General features: G+C 38.6%; 1 protein-coding gene across 6 annotated transcripts in view; it reads right to left on the bottom strand.

The window, feature by feature from the left end:
* BTBD9 (BTB domain containing 9) overlaps nucleotides 1–19,542 on the bottom strand; it is a 369,159-nt gene that overhangs the window by 179,120 nt on the left and 170,497 nt on the right. For all 6 annotated transcript variants that reach the window (XM_050948554.1, XM_050948550.1, XM_050948553.1 and 3 more), the window contains one exon: nucleotides 4,032–4,141. In XM_050948554.1, the coding sequence (XP_050804511.1) occupies nucleotides 4,032–4,141 (110 nt within the window). The remainder of the gene's footprint in view (nucleotides 1–4,031; nucleotides 4,142–19,542) is intronic.

Here is a 19,542-nt window from a genome sequence, read left to right as displayed (position 1 = left end):
CCAGGGGGTGGTCAGGAGACCGGGAGGGGAGAATGGGGCAGGAGTCCCAGGGGGACCATCAGGGGACAGGGAGGGTTGGATGGGGCAGGAGTCCTGGGGAGGGCTGTCAGGGGGCGAGAAGCAGGGGGGGTCAGATGGGGGCAGTGGCCAGGCCACACCTGGCTGTTTGGGGAGGCACAGCCTCCCCTTACCAGCCCTCCAGACAATTCTGGAAAACCGATGTGGCCCTCAGCCCAAAAAGTTTGCCCGCCCCTGCTCTTATTTATTTGTCTGACAAAGTAGCCTTTAAATAATACAGCTCTCACTTCACAAGTTGAAAGCAATCAGTGTTACATGTGCCCTAAACTGTAGATTAAATACCCAAAACAGCACCCTAAGTAATTCTTAAAATGCCAGCTCTGCTAATACTATAATACACACATATGTTACTGATTTGCACACAGTAATAATATGGCTTTACATGAGTGAGCACAAGATTTCTGCACCTTAAATTAGCTAAGACTGTATTTATTTAAAAAGTATTTACTCCACCATGCTGGGTACCATCCTCTGTTGAGTAACTGCATACTCTTATTGATATTGCACTTTTTCTTTAAATGCAATTCCTCCCTACACTGCCTGGATACCCTGCCTTGCTGACATCAGATATAATATTATTTTGTGAACTCCTCAGGGCACAGATAAGATCTTTTAGCTGTATTATGAGGAGTCCTGCACACTCTTGAACCATGTCAAAATAAAATTTTGAAAGATTTAACCTGATCTTTCATGTATCTTTGTCACAATGTGACTGGCCCCTTTAAGAAAGAGTGGGTGCCCAGAGCACCTGCGACTGATTAAACCCAACCAGGTAGCAGCTAACTAAGTCAAAGCCCATGGGCCTGAAGAGAGGGAAGACAGGAAGAGGAAGGGGAGAGCTGCCTGGGAGAAACAAGGAAAGATGTATGAAGGAACTGCCTGAGAAATACGTAGAGAATAGCAAATGAGAGCTACCTGGGAGGAGTAAGGAAAGAGGCAAGGGACAGCTTCCTGGGAGAGACAGGAAGTTTCTGCAGGCATTACTTGGAAATAGGGAGGAATTGGCTGGGAGACAAGTGGAAAGGCTAGCCTGCTGACCTTCCTGAGCTGGAGAGCCAGTGATAGGAGGCTGAAAAGGGCTCAGTAGTGTCATGAAACTGGTCACTCTCAGGTGGATGGCCAGGAGACTGGGGCTCTGGAATAAGAGCAGAAAAGAACTGAGAACTGAGTGCTGGTGGACTCACAGGTGGATGATCTAGAAGTAATCTCCCTGGAAAGAGGAATGGAAAATTGCTATATCTTTCTATGTTTTACTGTGATAATTCACAGAACAGTTTTAGCATGAGGCTTCTGCGGATTATTGCAGATATATATGACTAAAATGTGCCCACAGGTGGGACTCTGAATGGACAGTGAGAGGAACTATGCTCTTATTATGGCTAGACCAAGGGGAAACTGAAACAGGCATACTTGTTCTGCTGCAGCCTGTCGCAGGAGGGCTCCACAGGCTGGGGCTGCCTGCTCACATACTTATAAGCCTAAAAGGAGATTTTAAAAGAGATTTTGTGGTAAGTCTCATGAGATGCTGAAGAGTGATTGTGAAATTACCTTGTTTCTCCACAGTACATGGCTAAATAGAGGACTGGAAGACTCTGAGACTAGCACTCTACAGTTAAATCTCACAAAAGAAACAGGAGAGAAATGTCCCTCTAGAATTTTTCCCCCCTTTTTGAAAACTGTTTTTCCTCCACCTTCACTGCAGCATGCATAAAATTTAAAAATTCTGTGAATGCTGAAAAGCCTCCTCTGAATTCTGGATCTTACTATCCTAAGAGGCATTGAAATATACTGCAAGAAGTGGTGCTTCCTGTGTGGGTTGGAGCGTACAAGACAATTCTTCAAATGTTGTCAGACAGCAGCTACAGGAAGTCTCAAAAAATCTTTATAAAATATTATTTTGTAACAATTACTCTAGCCATTAAACATAGTAAGTGTGACACAGAGGCATACTGGTGATTCATTACTGTATGTCAGGTCTGACATAACACTATGTTAAGTGTAGTGAGTATCATGATATATACCAAAAAGATGGCACGTAATATATCACTGGAAAACTAATAACTCACTAATCATTAATATTCTTGTATGATGTATGTATGGGATATGTACAAAGAATTATAAATATGTGCTAGAATTATGTTCCTAAAATGTGTTTGGCAAGCGATGCATAAACACAGTTTGCCCTTTAAACAAAGGAACAGGTATTTGCTTGTCTGTTTAGCCTGGTCATCAGCCAGACACAATGAATGTATATTACATATAAAGTAAACAAAGCTATCAAGCTAACAAACATGGGAGAAGGCAGCATGGCATCTACATCCCATCAGGAGAGAGATACTTCCTCTAGGGATACACTTCAGAAGAATAAATTTCAAAGGTTTATTGAGCAATAAAGACAGGGGTTCTGAAACACAAATAATAAATAATTGAATCAACTAATTGTATACAATATTACTGTATTATAAAAGTATACTGGGTTGGGTAAGATTTTTTATGAAAGCCTGTGACACATACCGAATAATATCGTGAAACGTATGCGTTAACACTATATGAGGAATTATGGATACTGGCTGATATTATGCTTTAAAGTCTGTGACTAAACACAGAGAGAAACAGGTTTACTCCCAGACAGGAGAGAAGGTAGCTATCTACCGGTCTCCAGTGTAAATTAAGCATTACGGAATCAACACAATGGAACCCCTATTTACATATGAATCAGCAGGGGGATTGGAAGTCAACAGGAAGGGAAGAATAGCAGGTAGCTGTCTCCTGTAACAGGGTCAATGAACGTTGGAAGGTCTAAGGAGAAACAGAAAGCCATTGTGGTATCCATCACTTGGGGGATTAAAGGGGCCAGGGTTTCTGAAATCACGGAATGTTGAATTCTTCAGCCAAAGGGGGTTAAAGTCTCTGGGAACTGAGTTTAGGTGAGAAACCTGCTTAGGCAAAGATTGTAACTTGCTGAAATTAAGTTTAGTGGTAGAAAAGTATTTTTACTTTTGTTTCCTTGTAACTCTTTCTCTCTTTTTCCTTACACTAGGTATCACTTAATCTTATGTTCTATTGTTAAAATAAACTTGTTTTATTTTACTATAAACCAAATCAGTGCTGTGATTGAAATAAGAGCACTTGTCAAACCTCAGTTAAATTAATGGGCTACAGTATATTATCTTTTTAAAGGACCAACACAACTAACTTCAGTAAGTGTCCAGTGAGAGGGCTGGACACTGCAGAGAGACATCTTTGAAGAATTCATAATTTGGGGCTCTGAAGAATTCAGAATTTGTTACCTGCAAGGTAAAGTTTGGACTGGCAGAGTCCTGAAGAATTTGTTGGCAAGGCAGACAAGCTGGTGTGTCAGGGAGTTGTTACACAGCTTAGCTGTAGCATTTGCTGAGGCTTGAGAGGGCTAACATAGTAACTCACAATGCTGAGAATCCCAGCAGACAGTCAGAGTAAATCTTTTAGGCTTGGCCTATACTCAAAATTTGAGTGAGCATAGCTATGCCGGGCAGAGGTATGAAAAAAACACACCCCGACTGACATAATTATGGCGACAAAACTCTCAGTGTAGACGCAGCCAGAAAAGTGCTTCTGTAAGCACAGACAATGTTCTTTGCAGACATCATATTTCTATATTAGCAGAAAAATTCCTTCTGTTAATGTATGCTGTGTCTACACTAGGTGGCTATGAAGGCACTGCTATGACACCATAGGCTCTGTAGTGCAGACACATCTTTAAAGTCATTTAGCCAACCTACAATGGAAGCCAGCACAGGAATATTCTTACGAACAAATGGGCTTTGCTTCTACCGGTATGAGTGGAACCCTAGGCTTGCAAAGACAAGGTGAGTTCAGGCAATAAACTTGAAATGACTGAGAACAAAAATGTCTTTAGTAATTTATAGACAGTAGAGATAACTATAGAATTAAACAACAGTTGTATTTCTTACCTATAAGACCTTTCTCAAGAGTGAAGGTTTTGTTGGTAAACATGCATTCAAATGCCACAATATGGAAAACTTTGTTCACCGTGTTGTGGGTGCCAACTATTCGGATGTACCTAAGCGAAAAGAGAGGAAAAGCAAGTTAAAGACAAGGAAGACCCCCTTCCCAAGTTACCAATGATTCATTAGGACGCTGTCAGTGCTCTTGCCCTAGCAAAATATTTTGCCCAGCCACAAGAACCAGAGAATTGTAAAGAAGATTATGGATTTAACTACAGATATTGCACCTACTCAGACATGCTGGCTCCAACAGAACTTAGGAGAATTATAGGAAATTTAAGAGCTGTGAATTTATCAGAATTTTACAGGATTTGGATTAGATTTATCAAGAAAATCAAAGAAGACATCATCCACCTTAAAAATCGGCTGTTCATACAACTGTTTGTCCGTAATACAAACACATTTGAGAACTACTAATAGCTTCCTGATTCTATAATGGCTATGGAGACTGACCAACAACTTTCCACTACCATGAAAGATTTCATACACTAAAAACAAACTCAATAAATCAATGTTGCTTCTCTACAGAAGCCATAAATTCTCTTTTACTATAATGCTACTTCTAATTCCATATTGCTAAATTAACTCTTGACACATCAGACACCAACTTCCTCTTATTAATTATAGAAAAGTTATCTGACTAGTCAGGCTTTGTTAGACAAAACTACCTCTGGGTTTCACTCTTGGTTGCATAGTTTGAACTTCTGAACGCTAATGCAAGGTCACAGGCAGTGGCTCTTGAACAAAGTGGCCTATCCACCCTTTGCATTACCTTGGAGGCTTCACCTTCCACAAACAAGTATTAACCTTGAATCAATCTGCTCCCCTCATTTTCCAAAGGGATCTCACAGTTCAGAGGTTAATGAACAGCTGAAGTCATTATTATGAGTTCTGGAAAATCCTAAATGGGATACTATACGCTTTCTTGGTGGATCTAAAAAAACAACCACGAAAATGACTTGAATAGATGATAGCATTTCTCCAATTATGAATTATCCACACTGAAAGAAGGTGCATATTAAATGAACAGATTTCAATTAAGAGAAAGTAGAATCTGTAAGATTTTAGCAATATCTTTCCCTCTGCTGTGTAAAATAACCTTTCATTTACCTAATGTAATTTTAGTTCTAATCTAATGGCTGTTCGCTAATACAGTAAATTTGTCTCACGTTCTTCATCACTCCAAGTTAACTAGGTAAAGTAAACGATTATTTCTTTTTAGCCCTTAACTAAGAAAGCTTTTTGTACTTAGAGCTATTTTCCCTTCTCGTTTTATTTAGGTCCCATCTACATACCAAAATGAGTGTTAGAGGAACAATTCTTAAAAATCACTGTTGATAAATGTTTCAACTAATATGTATTTTTCATTAGTGTAAGCAGAACAGTATTCTTTAAAACGATTTTAAATAAGCGTTTTACGAAATTTTTACTCCATCCACAAAGGTGGCTAAACTACGTAAGTTGAAAACATTTGAAAGATTAACTTTTAAAATAAATGTCCTAACATTCTGATTTTATGTTGCAGACAGAATTTTAGTCTATCTTTAGGTAGCCAGCAAATACATTTATTTACTTTATTGGCTGACTGTTTCAAAGTGGTCACTTACTTCAAAATGATCCTGCATGCCTAGAGACCAAAATCCTAGTCCCAGTTCTTTTACTGACTGCTGTAAATATTTCTGAAGCCATCACAAACCTTATAATGAATCAAGACTTCATGCCACTATGTTGAGGGTAACTATTATTCACCCATTTCACAGATATATACCTGAGAGTACACACATGGTCATTTCAGGCTGGGAACAGAACATAACAGAGCCAAATATTATACACTTTGCCACAGAGCATTTCAGAAGAAATAAATCAAATCAGGAGCTTAGTGAACTATGCTAACACAGTAAAAAGAACGAGGAGTACTTGTGGCACCTTAAAGACTAACAAATTTATTTGAGCATAAGCTTTCGTGGGCTAAAGTCCACTTCATGAGATGCATCCAGTGGAAAATACAGTAGGAAGATATACACACAGAGAACATGAAAAATGAGGGTTGCCATACCAACTCCAATGAGACTAATCGATTAAGGTAGGCTATTATCAGCAGGGGGGAAAAAAAAACTTTTATAGAGATAATCAGGATGGCCATTTCAAACAGTTGACAAGAAGATGTGAGTAACAGTAGGGGGAAAATTAGCATGGGGAAATAGTTTTTAGTTTGTGTAATGACTCATCCACTCCCAGTCTTTATTCAAGCCTAATTTAATGGTGTCCATTTTGCAAATTAATTCCAGTTCTGCAGTTTCTCATTGGAGTCTGTTTTTGAAGTTTTTTTTGTTGAACCACTCTTAATGCTAACACAGTGTGGCTCAGCTTCACCCTGAAGTGGCTAGATCATATGTAAAAGCATATGACTGCTACTTGCTTCTACACAAAGAGCTCTAGTTCTTTAGATGTTCATGCTTTTACATCTAGCAATCCCAGGTCCGGTCCTCTCAGATTACCCAGAAGCATTGTTACATTTGACTTTGCTGACGATAACTCTCAGATCACACTGCTCCCACAGACAGAGCCAGTAACCAAAATACTGATGCTCAGAATTTTACTACAGTCTCAAAAATACTTGCAAACAGGGGCGGCTCCAGGCACCAGCGCACCAAGCACGTGCCTGGGGCAGCAAGCCACGGGGGGCAGCGTGCCGGTTGCCGTGAGGGCGGCAGTCAGGCTGCCTTTGGTGGCATGCCTGCAGGAGGTCCACTGGTCCCGCAGCTTCAGCGGTAATTCAGCGGTGGGTACACCGAAGGTGTGGGACCAGCGGACCTCCCGCAGCCATGCTACCAAATCCGCATTACCAGTGGACCTCCTGCACGTGTGCCGCCAAAAGCTGCCTGACTGCCGTGCTTGGGGCAGCAAAATACATAGAGCCGCCCCTGCTTGCAAAGTGTGTGTTGTCTCCCTGTATAGGCTGGTCCACATAGAGAATAACAGCATGCTCTTTTCCTCCACCAGTTACTTCTAAAGTATCGGTGTAATAGGAAAGGTCAGTACCGTGAATCTTAAAGTTATCAAACCCTGCTTATGACCCATGTGGGGTGAAAAGTTAATGAAACAACCCTGGAGAAACTGTTGGCATGATTTTATATTGCAAAACACTGTATTTAGAAGTGAATTTGGTTGTTGTATTATTGTTGTATTTCTGGTGTTTGTATCTTTCCCTTTAAGGATAGAGTGTGATACTCTTCTGTAGAGTCTTTCAGATTGAGAACCAGGGGCAAGAGATTTTGCTGGAGAGTCCAGAGAGGGGAAGAACCTGCCCGTTCAAACTCCAAAAATTTCAGAACTTATAATAAACCTATCTTTCAGAAGGCAAGCGTTATTATCTAAAGTGTAACATTAAAACTTACGGGGGACTGAATGTCTCAGGGCATTGCTAATGAACAAAGCTCTTCGCTGTTGGTATTTACTGATTTTCTCAAAAAAATTTCTGGGTTTTGAAAAAGACAATATTCGGGTTTTACTGATTTTTCACCCAAATTTTGGCTGCTGGGGGACCCATAAATATTCTGCAGAGGAAATACATATGGCTACACTGAGGGGCCAGGGTCAGGAGGGTAACGGAAGACTGCACTCCATGAGTACTGTTCGCCCACCCATAGACTGACCCCGCTGCTAATCTCAGCTCTTTGGCACAGCCCTGTCCACTTCCCAGGGCCACACTGAAGGGCTGGGGTCAGGAGTGGGCACTGTCTGGCAGAGGAAGCAGATGGGCTCTCTGTGGATGGTCTCTACTGCCAGACCAGGCTCTCTGCCCATCTCGCTCTCCAGTGGTGCAGGTGCAGCAGCCATCAATTGGCAGTTAGCCTACTCTGTGCAGGAAGCCAGCAAGGACTCTGTGCATGGGGAGCTGAAGATGGGACCCTGTGATATGTGGCAGGACGGTCAATGCTCCTGGCCCTTCAGCACAACCCACTCTGCTTCCTCCGTGTAATGAGGGAGAAAGAAGAGCAGAGAGCCCATTCCTGGCAGCTGAGACCACCCGACAACAACCACATCAGTAACCTCCTCCCCAGGCACTCCTTCTCTGCCCATTACCTTTGTTTTAGATTACTTTGTTTTTAAAATTCAGAATAAACACGGATAAATTCCCAGGACATTTTGAAAAAAAATACTATAAAAATCCAAAATGAAGGGCCTTACTAATGAGCTCCCTAGCCTTCAGTTTGTCAGTTTGAATCCTGCTCAGTTCAATAGGGATTAAAAACTGTTCCCATCTATAGATGTTTGGTACCACTTACATGAGATTGGTGGGTTTCAGTTCCAGCTCCCACATCACAAACTCACCACTACATTTAACATTAAACTGTGCTCGTACAGTGCCTAGCAAGAGGGCCCCTAATCTCAGTTAAGTCCTTGTAAAAGCTCCTGCAGTGGAGGGTACACACTGCATAACTCACTGTAAAGTTGCAACAGTTGACAACATTGTAACTGTCAGACACATATTGGGGTTTGGCGGGGAATTCAGAAATAAGAAGACAGGCCAAAAACATTATTTTATTATTATTTTTATTTCAATCTCATGATTTTGGGACTAATATCCTGAGTTTTTTGCAGGGTATGACTCATAATTTTGTAACTTTTGGGGTTAGCAATAACTAATGTATCATGCTGTGCTGTGATTGTGCCAGTTCTTATCAGCTAACAGGAACCAGATCAGCATTTGGATGGGATGCTTCCAAAGAAAAGCCCAGGTAGCAGGACATGAAACAGCTGATTTAGTAGGCAATATTCTTCCCTCTGAGTCAGTACTGAGCAAGCCCCCACATTGTCTGGCTATTAGCACTTCACTTAAGGGAGGTGCTATCTTTACTATGAACTGTAAAAAACAATGTTTTGACTACCTACAATTATTAAAAGATCCCGTGGAAATATTCCAAGAGCAAGGGTGTTAACTTGTGCATCATGTTCAAATTCCAACACAGGCAACTAAATTTTACCTCCTTAAATTCCCCCAACAGTTTCAGCTGGATATGGTATTTTTCTTCACTTCCTCTCCTACACAGTTCAATACAGACGGTGTGCACTATTAAATAGTCACTGCATTCTACACCATATATAGTGTATATAGTGTATATATATTCTAAGACAAAACTATGCTGAAATGGCGGTAAGGTTGAGGATATATGAAAGTAACTTAAGGGTAAAATACATTATAGAGATGTTGCCATTATCCCAAAAAACAAGCATTAGAACCCCAGGAAATTCAGAGATACGGCTGCATTGAAAATGAATTCAAGTATGTTAAAAGGTATAGAAAGGGAGAGTTGTGGCATCCAAACAACCTTTACTGACTCCTAGTGATGCCACGCAATGAACATTTTAGTTTTTGATTCCAGATTAAACTGATTTTTAAAGATTGTTCTCCCTCTCTCTCTATATATATATACATATATTTACCTCCTGATGTATTTACAGGGCAAAGTTAAGGTTTTTTGGATGCCTTAACTTTGCATTTCCATACCTTAACGTGTCTAGATTTCTTTTAAGTGTAATTTTAGGTCTGAAGTTTCTGGGTTTGAAATACCTGGTTTTGGGATAATTGCAACATTTCTGTAATATTTTTTCAACCTTACGTTTCTAGCATTAACTTTCAAGGGTAACTCCATTTCATCACAGTTTTGCCTGAATTTCCTTGTTTGTTTTTTTTTAAGTTATTAAGTTTCATACATGAACCCTAAATAAGATACCAAAGATAATATTTCTATACAATATTTCTAATAGATTGATGACATGTAGTACCAACCTTGAATCATTTTAAAAAATTTTAACTTTCAAAGGGCAAATTCATTGGTATACCAGAGCACTGCAAAGCAACCAAACTAATTAAGCTGGGTTTATAGCTGCTTCGCATCTCTAGAGAGACACAAAGCTACTGAAATCTACTGGTAAATCTGGCCCTTAATTTGCAACTGACTAAATGTTTTAGAGAGCTGCATTACAGACACTGATGCTGTGTGAAAGGAAGGTTGCTCAGTGCCTCATCCCTGGGGTCTAATGTCTCTGTGCTTTAAGGGGTAATGTCTCCCTGCTCTCCTGGCTCATTTGTGCTGGCAGTGGAGCCAAACTAGCTGGGCCATGGGGAATCTCCCAGCACTGATGCCCAAGTTACCATGTGGTGAAGGAATCTTTAAAGAGCAATGACAGTTGGCAAGTAATTTACAAGCAAGAACTCTTCTCATCTGTCCAGTCTCCCTCAGACCACTTACTAATTACAACCAAGAGAACTACTCTGTGCAAATTAGCTGAAAATGAAGGGTGGTGATTGGTTGAGCTACCTCTCATGTCAAAAGGTCGCACTTAAAAGCTACTTAAGCTGTTCACCGTACCCTTTCTGTAGCTTACTTAAAAGCACTGAGATAAAAAAATCATCAATAACATAGCTTAATTACAATTAAATTTCTTCAAATATAGCCTATGTGCAGGATTTAAATTAATTTTAACCAAATGGAAAATTTGGAAACTTTTTATTTCAGTATGAAATAGTGTTTGTTTTTGTATGAAAAATACTGTGTGTCATATTTTATATATATACACACACACACACAGAGTATCATTATATATGAAAAATACACACACAGAGAGAATACTTTTCACACATAAAGAAGCTGAATCTCCACTTTAAATGTAAAACAGAACTCAGCCTTAACTATGGAGTCACAACCAGTGCCTCCAGAATATGTACAATATATTATACAAAATTTGGAACGCATCTGAGAATATTTCAAAATGTAAAGAGATAGATAAATGAAAGTTATTAAAGTATATTACCTTAAATGCATAATCTTACCACTGCACTCACCTATCTTGTGAATACAATACCTCTACTAGTACGGATTTAATTATTCACCTTTAACATTCACTGTAATCTCAGGAAATTTAAAATGTAAAATTCACAAAATGTATGACGTATTTAAAAATAACTTCCTCCTTATGAATAGATAAATACATCATCAATCCTTTACCAGTCGAACTGACCAAACAGAAAGAATGTTTTGTAACTTGGCCAGCAGGAGGTGCTACATGAAAAACACCATCTCCATATCAACGAGGTAGCCGTTTTAGTCCAGATCTGTAAAAAGCGACAAAGAGTCCTGTGGCACCTTACAGACTAACAGACGTATTAGAGCATAAGCTTTCGTGGGTGAATACTCACTTCATCACATGCATGTAGTGGAAATTTCCAGAGGCAGGTATAAATATGCAGGCAAGAATCCGTCTGCTTATGCTCCAATATATCCGTTAGTCTACAAGGTACCACAGGACTCTTTGTCGCTTTTTATCATCTCCATAAAAGATCAATAGCATCCCCACTGAAAGATAGCCAGTCTATACATATCAGCATCTGAAATGCAAAATTCATGCCAGGTCCCAAGCCTTCATCAAAACCTAAGTCTCATCATCCATTTACCCCTGAAATAAACCCATAGGTAACTTACAGAAATCTATAAAATGGTCTACATTTATTCTTATTAGACAATTTACAGTAAAAAGAATGAATTTTTTCAAAGCTTTCTGTTCTAGGTCATGGCACAGGAACAATGACAACAGATACCACACTTTCTGGACAATTATTTTTGAATGAAAGCTGGAGGTTTTACTTGTTTCTCTTCCCCTTTCAATGTCACTTCTCAAATACACAGGAGGCTAAGATTTAAGCTGATAATAAAGGCACTGCAGATAACTGACTTTATCAAGTCTGTAGAGGGACACTGCTGGAAAAATAGAATGGATGTTCCTTAGTATCTCTAAGGTCCTCTGCAAGAGCTTAGCCAGATGGAAGATAATTAAAACTTAAATAAGGATAGGAAAGATACATACACAACAAACTGACCACCTCTGATGAAAATGAATGCTAAAGGCATAAATCCTTACCTAGCTATCCAGAATTCCATCTTCATCTTCATCTTCCTCTTCTTTAACTAATTCTACACAATAACTGGGTTCGGTGCACACATGAAGATTAGGGCAGGAAAGGAATACAGTTCAGAGTAGACAAACAGGAAAAGATTGGAGAGTACTTGAACTTTCAGGCTAGTTTAAATTATGAGAGGCAGAACAAAGTGAAAGTTGGGAGTATCTAAATCAGAGGTCAATCATCCAAAAATACATGTATTTATACTTCTAGCAGCCACAGTAGAGACTGCACCTTCCCTCCCTTAACAGAAAGCTTCTATCTGTAGTGTGCCCTTTTGTTCCTCCAGTCCCTGCCTCCTCCATTTATTAGTTTAAGCTCTAACATAAAATATAGCTTTGCTTATCTGGGATGAAGATTGTGGTTTGGAGCAGCTCATACTTCATTCCAGTTCAGATAGTACACAAGTGAATGGAAAGCAGTGGGCACTCGTACAGATACTGGAAAATCTTAAGACCCCTTGATCTAAGCACTGCGAGGCCTAGACTAGAGGCATCTCTTTGTGAGCCCAACATCCAAGTCCTAATGTAAAGGTTATAAATAAAGTCAACATGGAACTAAAAGTGCGTCTGCCCTGCTTTGCACTCAGTAGTAAACTCCCCTGTAGTCTGGAGGAATGTTTAGCTCTGAGGGCTGTGTTACATTTCTGCATATTAGCTTGAACCTCTCCTTTGGGAATTACAGGTGCATGTTACTTTGTACAATGTTGCAAATCAGTTTCTCTCCCAATTCACAAACACTGACACACCCCTTTACACAGGCAATATAAGGACTGTTACTCATGAAAATGACTGCCTGTAATAATTTAAGTGTTCTGTATTCACTGAGCACCCAAAGTAGAGTTCAGAAGTATTATGGCTTCAATGTGGTTGCAGTGCACTCTTTAATCAAACACTTAGTCTCAGCAATGTCATCTTATAACCTGCAATCCTGAAGTGAAAATAACTGTACCTACTAAAATGCAATTCAAAATTGTCACATTTTCCATTTAGCTCATGGAGAGGGAGTAATGCAGCATACTACCAAGCTGAAGATCTAGGTCCAGGGAATGACCTTGAAACTCTTGTCCCTAAGCCAAATGGAGATTGGTATGTTGTAGCTACATCCAGCTCTGTCTGTGGGAAGAATGCGGCAATAGGCAAGAAATGAGGCTTGTACAGAATCCTCTCTAGGCTAATCAACAGAGCGTTACTAATTGGGATAATTAGAAACCACAGACTCTGCTCTTCTGGTTTAAGAAATCTGGGAAAGGAAGAAAAATAAACTAAAATAAGAGAAAAAGATTACACTGACATTAGATACCGCTTCACATAAGCATGAAAATCCTTTTGTGTTTTAATTTTGTGCTATATAATATTTATCAAGCGATGTCATTTGTTAAACCTGGCAAAGGAAGGAAAAAACAGAGAAATTTTCTTGCCCTTTAATTAAATATCAACCAAGTAAGCAAGAGAACCTCATACAGTATCATGCCACCAACTGTAAAGAGTTTGAGATAGCAGCAGCAGCTTTAATATGATCCAAGAATATTCTATACAACATAAAATAAATCGTTTGCAGTGTTCTCATTTGACAAGGGACAGGAAAACATTATAATTACACACCAAAGAATGTATCTTATCTTGAATAATAGCTGAGAGTATTTCACACTAGTGATCATCTATAATAAAACCTATTCCATCAGCTAATGGTTATATATTTCTATCTTAATCTTCATAGTTAGATTATTTAAATACTATTATCACAAAAGGTACTTACTGTGGTATTACTACAATAAGGAATTAATAATATAAGAACACAGTCTTTCTCCCAATAAATCCTGTATTTTGTTCCCCTTGGGTTTCTCATTAGGTTAAAAAGCAGCACTGTTTCCTGCCTTAATCTTGCATTCTTCCATGTGGTAAGAATTTATTCTAGATAAAAAATCATTAAATGCTCAGCTTTAACAATTTACTCTAGCACCCTGATTTTTAAAATCGTATTTTCAGCTCAGGGGTATAAATTAAAGTCTATGTTTCATTTGATCCAAATGGCAAAAAATGTCATTGCCTGACACTGGAAACATGATCTCCCTCCAAGCAAAGCAGAATGGATTCAGAATGTCTGGTACATCTTGGTAATGGACAAACTAACTATGTCTGAATGATAAATACCAGCAATACACAGCTATAGTCAATAAGCAGATAGGTTCAAAAGCCTCCCATGAACACTGTTCAACCAGTCACATTGAAGAAATTTGCTTTCATGTAAATAATTGTAAACAATTGCCTAAACACTGGAGAGATGGTTCAGAAATGTATCAATGATAGTGTAGTAATGCACCCATAGCTAAGGTTTCAGAAAGATTTCCATTTTAAGAAGGAAAATTAAATTCTCTAAAATCTATTTAAATTACATTTTATAGTTTAAAACATTATCATTAGTAAATTATGCTGCAAGACACGAAAATACTGAGGTTTCACATTTTGATCATTTGTAACATTTTGATTGCTCATGACATACATAATCAGAACAGAAGTTGAGACATATGGTACTGACAACATAAGTTATGATGACAGAATGTCACAGTTCTTTTTCTATAGGACTTGAAAAGGTGCACTTGTAACCCATGCTAACACAGTGGAGCTTGGAAACAATAAGTGACGAATGATCAGGGGTGGGAATGTAAGGAACCAATAACTGCTCCCTTTTCTGTATCCATTCTGTGCTATGGACAACAAATCTATCCATGTGGAAATATATTAAATTTTTTTCATTGTTCAAAATATGTTTGAAACAATCTTACCTATTCTGAAGACTAAAAGTAAAATGTAAAAAGCTCAGTATTTGGTTTTTTTTTATTATTATACCTCTACCCCGATATACCGCTGTCCTCAGGAGCCAAAAAATCTTACTGCGTTATAGGTGAAACCATGTTATATCAAACTTGCCTTGATCCACCGGAGTGTGCAGCCCCGCCCCACCACAGCACTGCTTTACCACATTATAATTGAATTGTGTTATATCGGGTCGCGTTATATCGGGGTAGAGGTGTAATTACACTTTCACCAACTTAAGTATTCAGAACAACAAATAGGTTCAGCTTTAAATGGGGTAGCCTTCCCCCAGCTTATCAGATATGTGTTTGCATTTGTTGTACAGTTTTGGATTACAAAAAACACGAAGACTATATTTTTAATTGATGCATGGTGCCAGAAGTCTGGGACAGGTATCTTTTATCCTGCTTAAATCAACATACATTAATAGATGTATTAATCATCACCTATATCCATGCAAACTCATTCTTCTGCCATTCCCCATGCGTGATGTGTATCACTGGTTAACAAAAGTTTCTCTCTTTGTACACAAGATCCTTGCATAGATTAACTTGTGCATCCTGAAACATAAGTTCCTTTAAAAGGTCTCAGAGTAGCAGCCATGTTAGTCTGTATCCGCAAAAAGAACAGGAGTACTTGTAGCACCTTAGAGACTAACAAATTTATTTCAGCATGAGCTTTCGTGAGCTACAGCTCACTTCTTCGGATGCATAGAATGGAACACACAGACAGGAGATATTTATACATACAGAGAACATGAAAAGGTGGAAGTATGTGGTCTGATTCCCAACTAGAGGGGGAAAAAATCCTTACACTATGTACTTGTGTGTTAGAGAGTCATGTAAACTTGGGCATAACCGATTTGGTCTACAAGACAGGAATGGTAAAGAATGGAGTGTACAGTCAAAAAATCTGGGGCCAAACTGTGAATTTTAATGACATGTCTCTCTCTTTCAGAGCAATGACACACAAACGAGGAGTACAGACACTAAAAACACTACAGGCAGTTTTCCCAATGAAATTAGAAACTGTTCACCTTCCTGTCAGAAATGCAGCAGTTACATACAGCACGTAATTTCTATAAATCTTCCTGTGGTTAAAGGGGAAAAGAACTACAGTTCAAGGACTGTATTAGTTCTCCTGTCGACTGACACCCCCATTCCATCGCAAATACAAAGAAAAAATACTTCTTTATAAAAGGAAACCCTTATCACTTTGGCATTTAAAAGATGTTCCTGTAGTGAAAGGAACTGTACTGAACCACTAAATCTTTGCCATTTGACAAAACATTTAATTTTGTGGTTTGATCCTGTTTGAGAATAATGGATACTTCTAGCTGCCTATAAGTTATAAAGGTTTTTCTTCTATTTTTTTTTCAGACTCCTCTACTCCTAGTTGGTCATGTTCCATTTTGCCCACCAATTGCCATGACAGCAATGCCATGGAGGTCTGCTGTTAAAACTTTCCTTATGTTAATAAAACATTTGTTTCTGGTTAATATGAATACAATAAATAAGGTATTTATTTTAATTGCATGGAACAATTAAAGTGGTCTGCTGGCCACTTGGTAGAATACGTATCCATAAACAACTGAATGGACTACATGGACTGATATACACATCAGCTCTAGGAGGACAATCCCCTCAATTTTTACCTCTCACTCAAAAAGACATTAACTGCACATGCAACTATCATGACTTACACGCTTTATTGCAGATACAAATGCTTCTGATATTTTCCTAAACAACTGCACTGCATTTTACTTCTGCAGCTTTCATTTGTACAGTTGACCCATTTGATTCCCATAACAGCTGCTGTTGAGTACACTATAGATTAATTCAGCTGTGGATACCCTGGAGGACTTCTAATGCCACACTTCAGTCAGCTGCCTCAGAACAGTACTTGGAACACATGTGCCAAAGCACAAAAATGTACCTATTGTAGATCCCCTTTAATCCATAGAGTTGTAACAGCAGCAATAAACAATAAACAATGCTAGTTTTGCTTAGGCATAAATTCTAATCCCCTAAAAACAGTGAACAAGACAACAATCTAAAAAGTGGAGAAGGTGTGAATGAGGAATATCTTGCATCAATATCCTTTCTAACTTACTAGCTAGTGCACAGAGACCAGATAAAGTTTTTGCTTGCCTGTGACAAAGTAGGTTAATGCTAAAGAAAAACACATTTGATACATATAAAAAATAGGTCCAAGCCAATTTTGGGTTTCCTTTTCCATGCATTGAACAATTTACGGAAGAATGCCACTACCAGGACTACCTAGCTCATATCCCTTATAACTATTTAGAAACAAGTAGCATTCACATTCTGGTCATTACCGTCTTTATCTTGCAAAGCTCCTGCTTCAGAGGTTCTCTTCAGCTTATATCGTGTACAGCCCAGCAGACAAGGGCATTAAAAGGTCATTGTGTGTTTGTTTCTCACTAGATAAGGAAAGAGTGTCATTCACAATCATCTACGCTTCTTTTTCTTGGCAACTCTGTCAAATGCACAATCCTTCAAACTCACACAACTGAACTAACAGACTCACAGTAAAAAGAATGGGGGAGGGGGGACTAGCCTTAAACAACATGCAAAATGGGCACATCATACCGTAAAAAGATATGGAAGCCAGAACAAATGTGAAAACAATACACTTGGAACGGAAAATCTTCTTAAAAAATACACCAAGTCCATTTTACCGGACTGGAAATCCCTGCTACAAAGATATGAAATAGCTCAGAAGGGCAGTGAACCACATAAAATGCTTACATAAAACTCAACCATTTAACACTTGCAGGCAAAACATATCTAAACCTGTAAACGTTGCACAGGAGCAAATATATTTTCATCTATGCAACTGATTCAGATACAAGTAGCAGTGTAATAGGTGGTTTCATTAACTTATGCATTCCTCCTAGTAGATTCACTAAACTGTTTACCCCAACCCTTCATAGTGCTGCTTTTGCCTGGATCAGTTAAAGGAATGAAAACATTGATGCAGTTGTGTGATGGTTACATACAGTGTGTAGTTGCACAAGCAACTACACACTGTATTTAACTATCACCAAGCTGTACAACAGATATGATTCTGGAGATATTTAAACAACTGAGCATCTGTACCGACAGAAGCATAGTTAAGGGACAGAGCGTGACATGACATAGTGGTGAATTTTCTGTTTTCAAGTCAGAATGATGAGCTTGCAAGGAAGTAAAAATTTTAAAATAACTCATTTCTAACTTTAGATTAATTTTCTAAATAGAAAGGAATAAATCTGCCAAATACAAGCGAGAAGCCCAAATCATGCAACTTGCTCAAATCTGAACTTCCAAACTGTGTTTGAGAGCATATGCGTTGACATTCAAATCCTCAGATCTGAACCTGTCTCTGGCATTTTAGTTTCAGGTGAGATCCCAAAATGGAATGGACTTGTTCTCCTGATAACCTTTGGATGTGTATCAAAGAAGCAGAAGTCCTGTAATATCAGCTGATCTCATATGACTTCTGCCATTTGGGTGCAGAAATCTTGTAAGTGGCTAATGGGGTTTTGACGCCAGCAAATCTGTACTTGAATCAGAATCCTGGTTCAGCACTGGTTCAAAGCTAATCTATATATAAAACCTCCATGATAGGATGAAATCTAACACAAATAAATAGAGAAGACATACATAAATTATAAGGTTTTATATGTGCACCAGCACAAATTTCTCGTACACAAAGTGAATGCACACTACAAATAAAATTGATGCATAAGAAGTTTATGTGCATGGCATACAGCACATCAAATTTCTCTGCTGCCCACAGCTGGCACATACATTCTCAGTTACAACAAATAATGGCTTAAATGACCCAAAATTCAGACATTAACTCCTCCGCATGTTGTACCAGATCTACTGAGGAAACACCTCTCCACTAAATTTTTTCTAATTAGACTTTTTTTTTAAGGTATCAGTCAAAATGAAAGGTTGGATTGCCAAGGACATATTTCAGCCAGAGCCCAATTTTTAAAAAATCCCTTTAAAATTATGAAAGTAATTAAAGTAAACATACAAAAAATTCAAAGGGTACAAAAATTAACACTGTGTGAAATTTCACACCGATTGGCTGGCTAGTGTTGGAGGGGAGAGAGGGTGCAGGGAGAGGAACCAACCAGACAAAAAAAAACAACCCCAACCCCTCCTAAAAAAACCAACCCCCTCCCAAAAAAAAAAAACACCCAAGAGATTGTACCCTATTTTAAGCCCAGCTTTGAATACAATCTTAATGATGAAATTGGTATTAGGTTTTATAAAATTAGGTGTCACTTCACACTGGCCAGTATTATGACTGCAAAAGACTCAGATTATTACAAATTATATTGAGTAGGCAATAAAATCTCAGGAAACAGTACCATACTGTTAAGTGGCTACAGTTATCAACTATACCAGCTAAAGATGGATCAAGACTTACTATGGACTTGGACCAAAAAAAAAGGTTTAGCCAACACATCCTATGAAGTCAGACTTTAAAAACAAAACCCAGAATTTAGAATAGACAGTTGAAAATTAAGTACATGCTCTTTGATAGAATAATCTGAATTTCCACTAAATGGAACTTTTAAAAATGTCATTAATTTACTGTATTCTGTGTAGTTGTAGCTGTGTTGGTCCCAGGATACACAAGGTGGGTGAGGTAATAT

The sequence above is a fragment of the Gopherus flavomarginatus genome, chromosome 4 (genome assembly GCF_025201925.1).
Source record: "Gopherus flavomarginatus isolate rGopFla2 chromosome 4, rGopFla2.mat.asm, whole genome shotgun sequence".
NCBI lineage: Eukaryota > Metazoa > Chordata > Testudines > Testudinidae > Gopherus > Gopherus flavomarginatus.
This window is presented reverse-complemented; position numbering and strand designations above follow the sequence as displayed.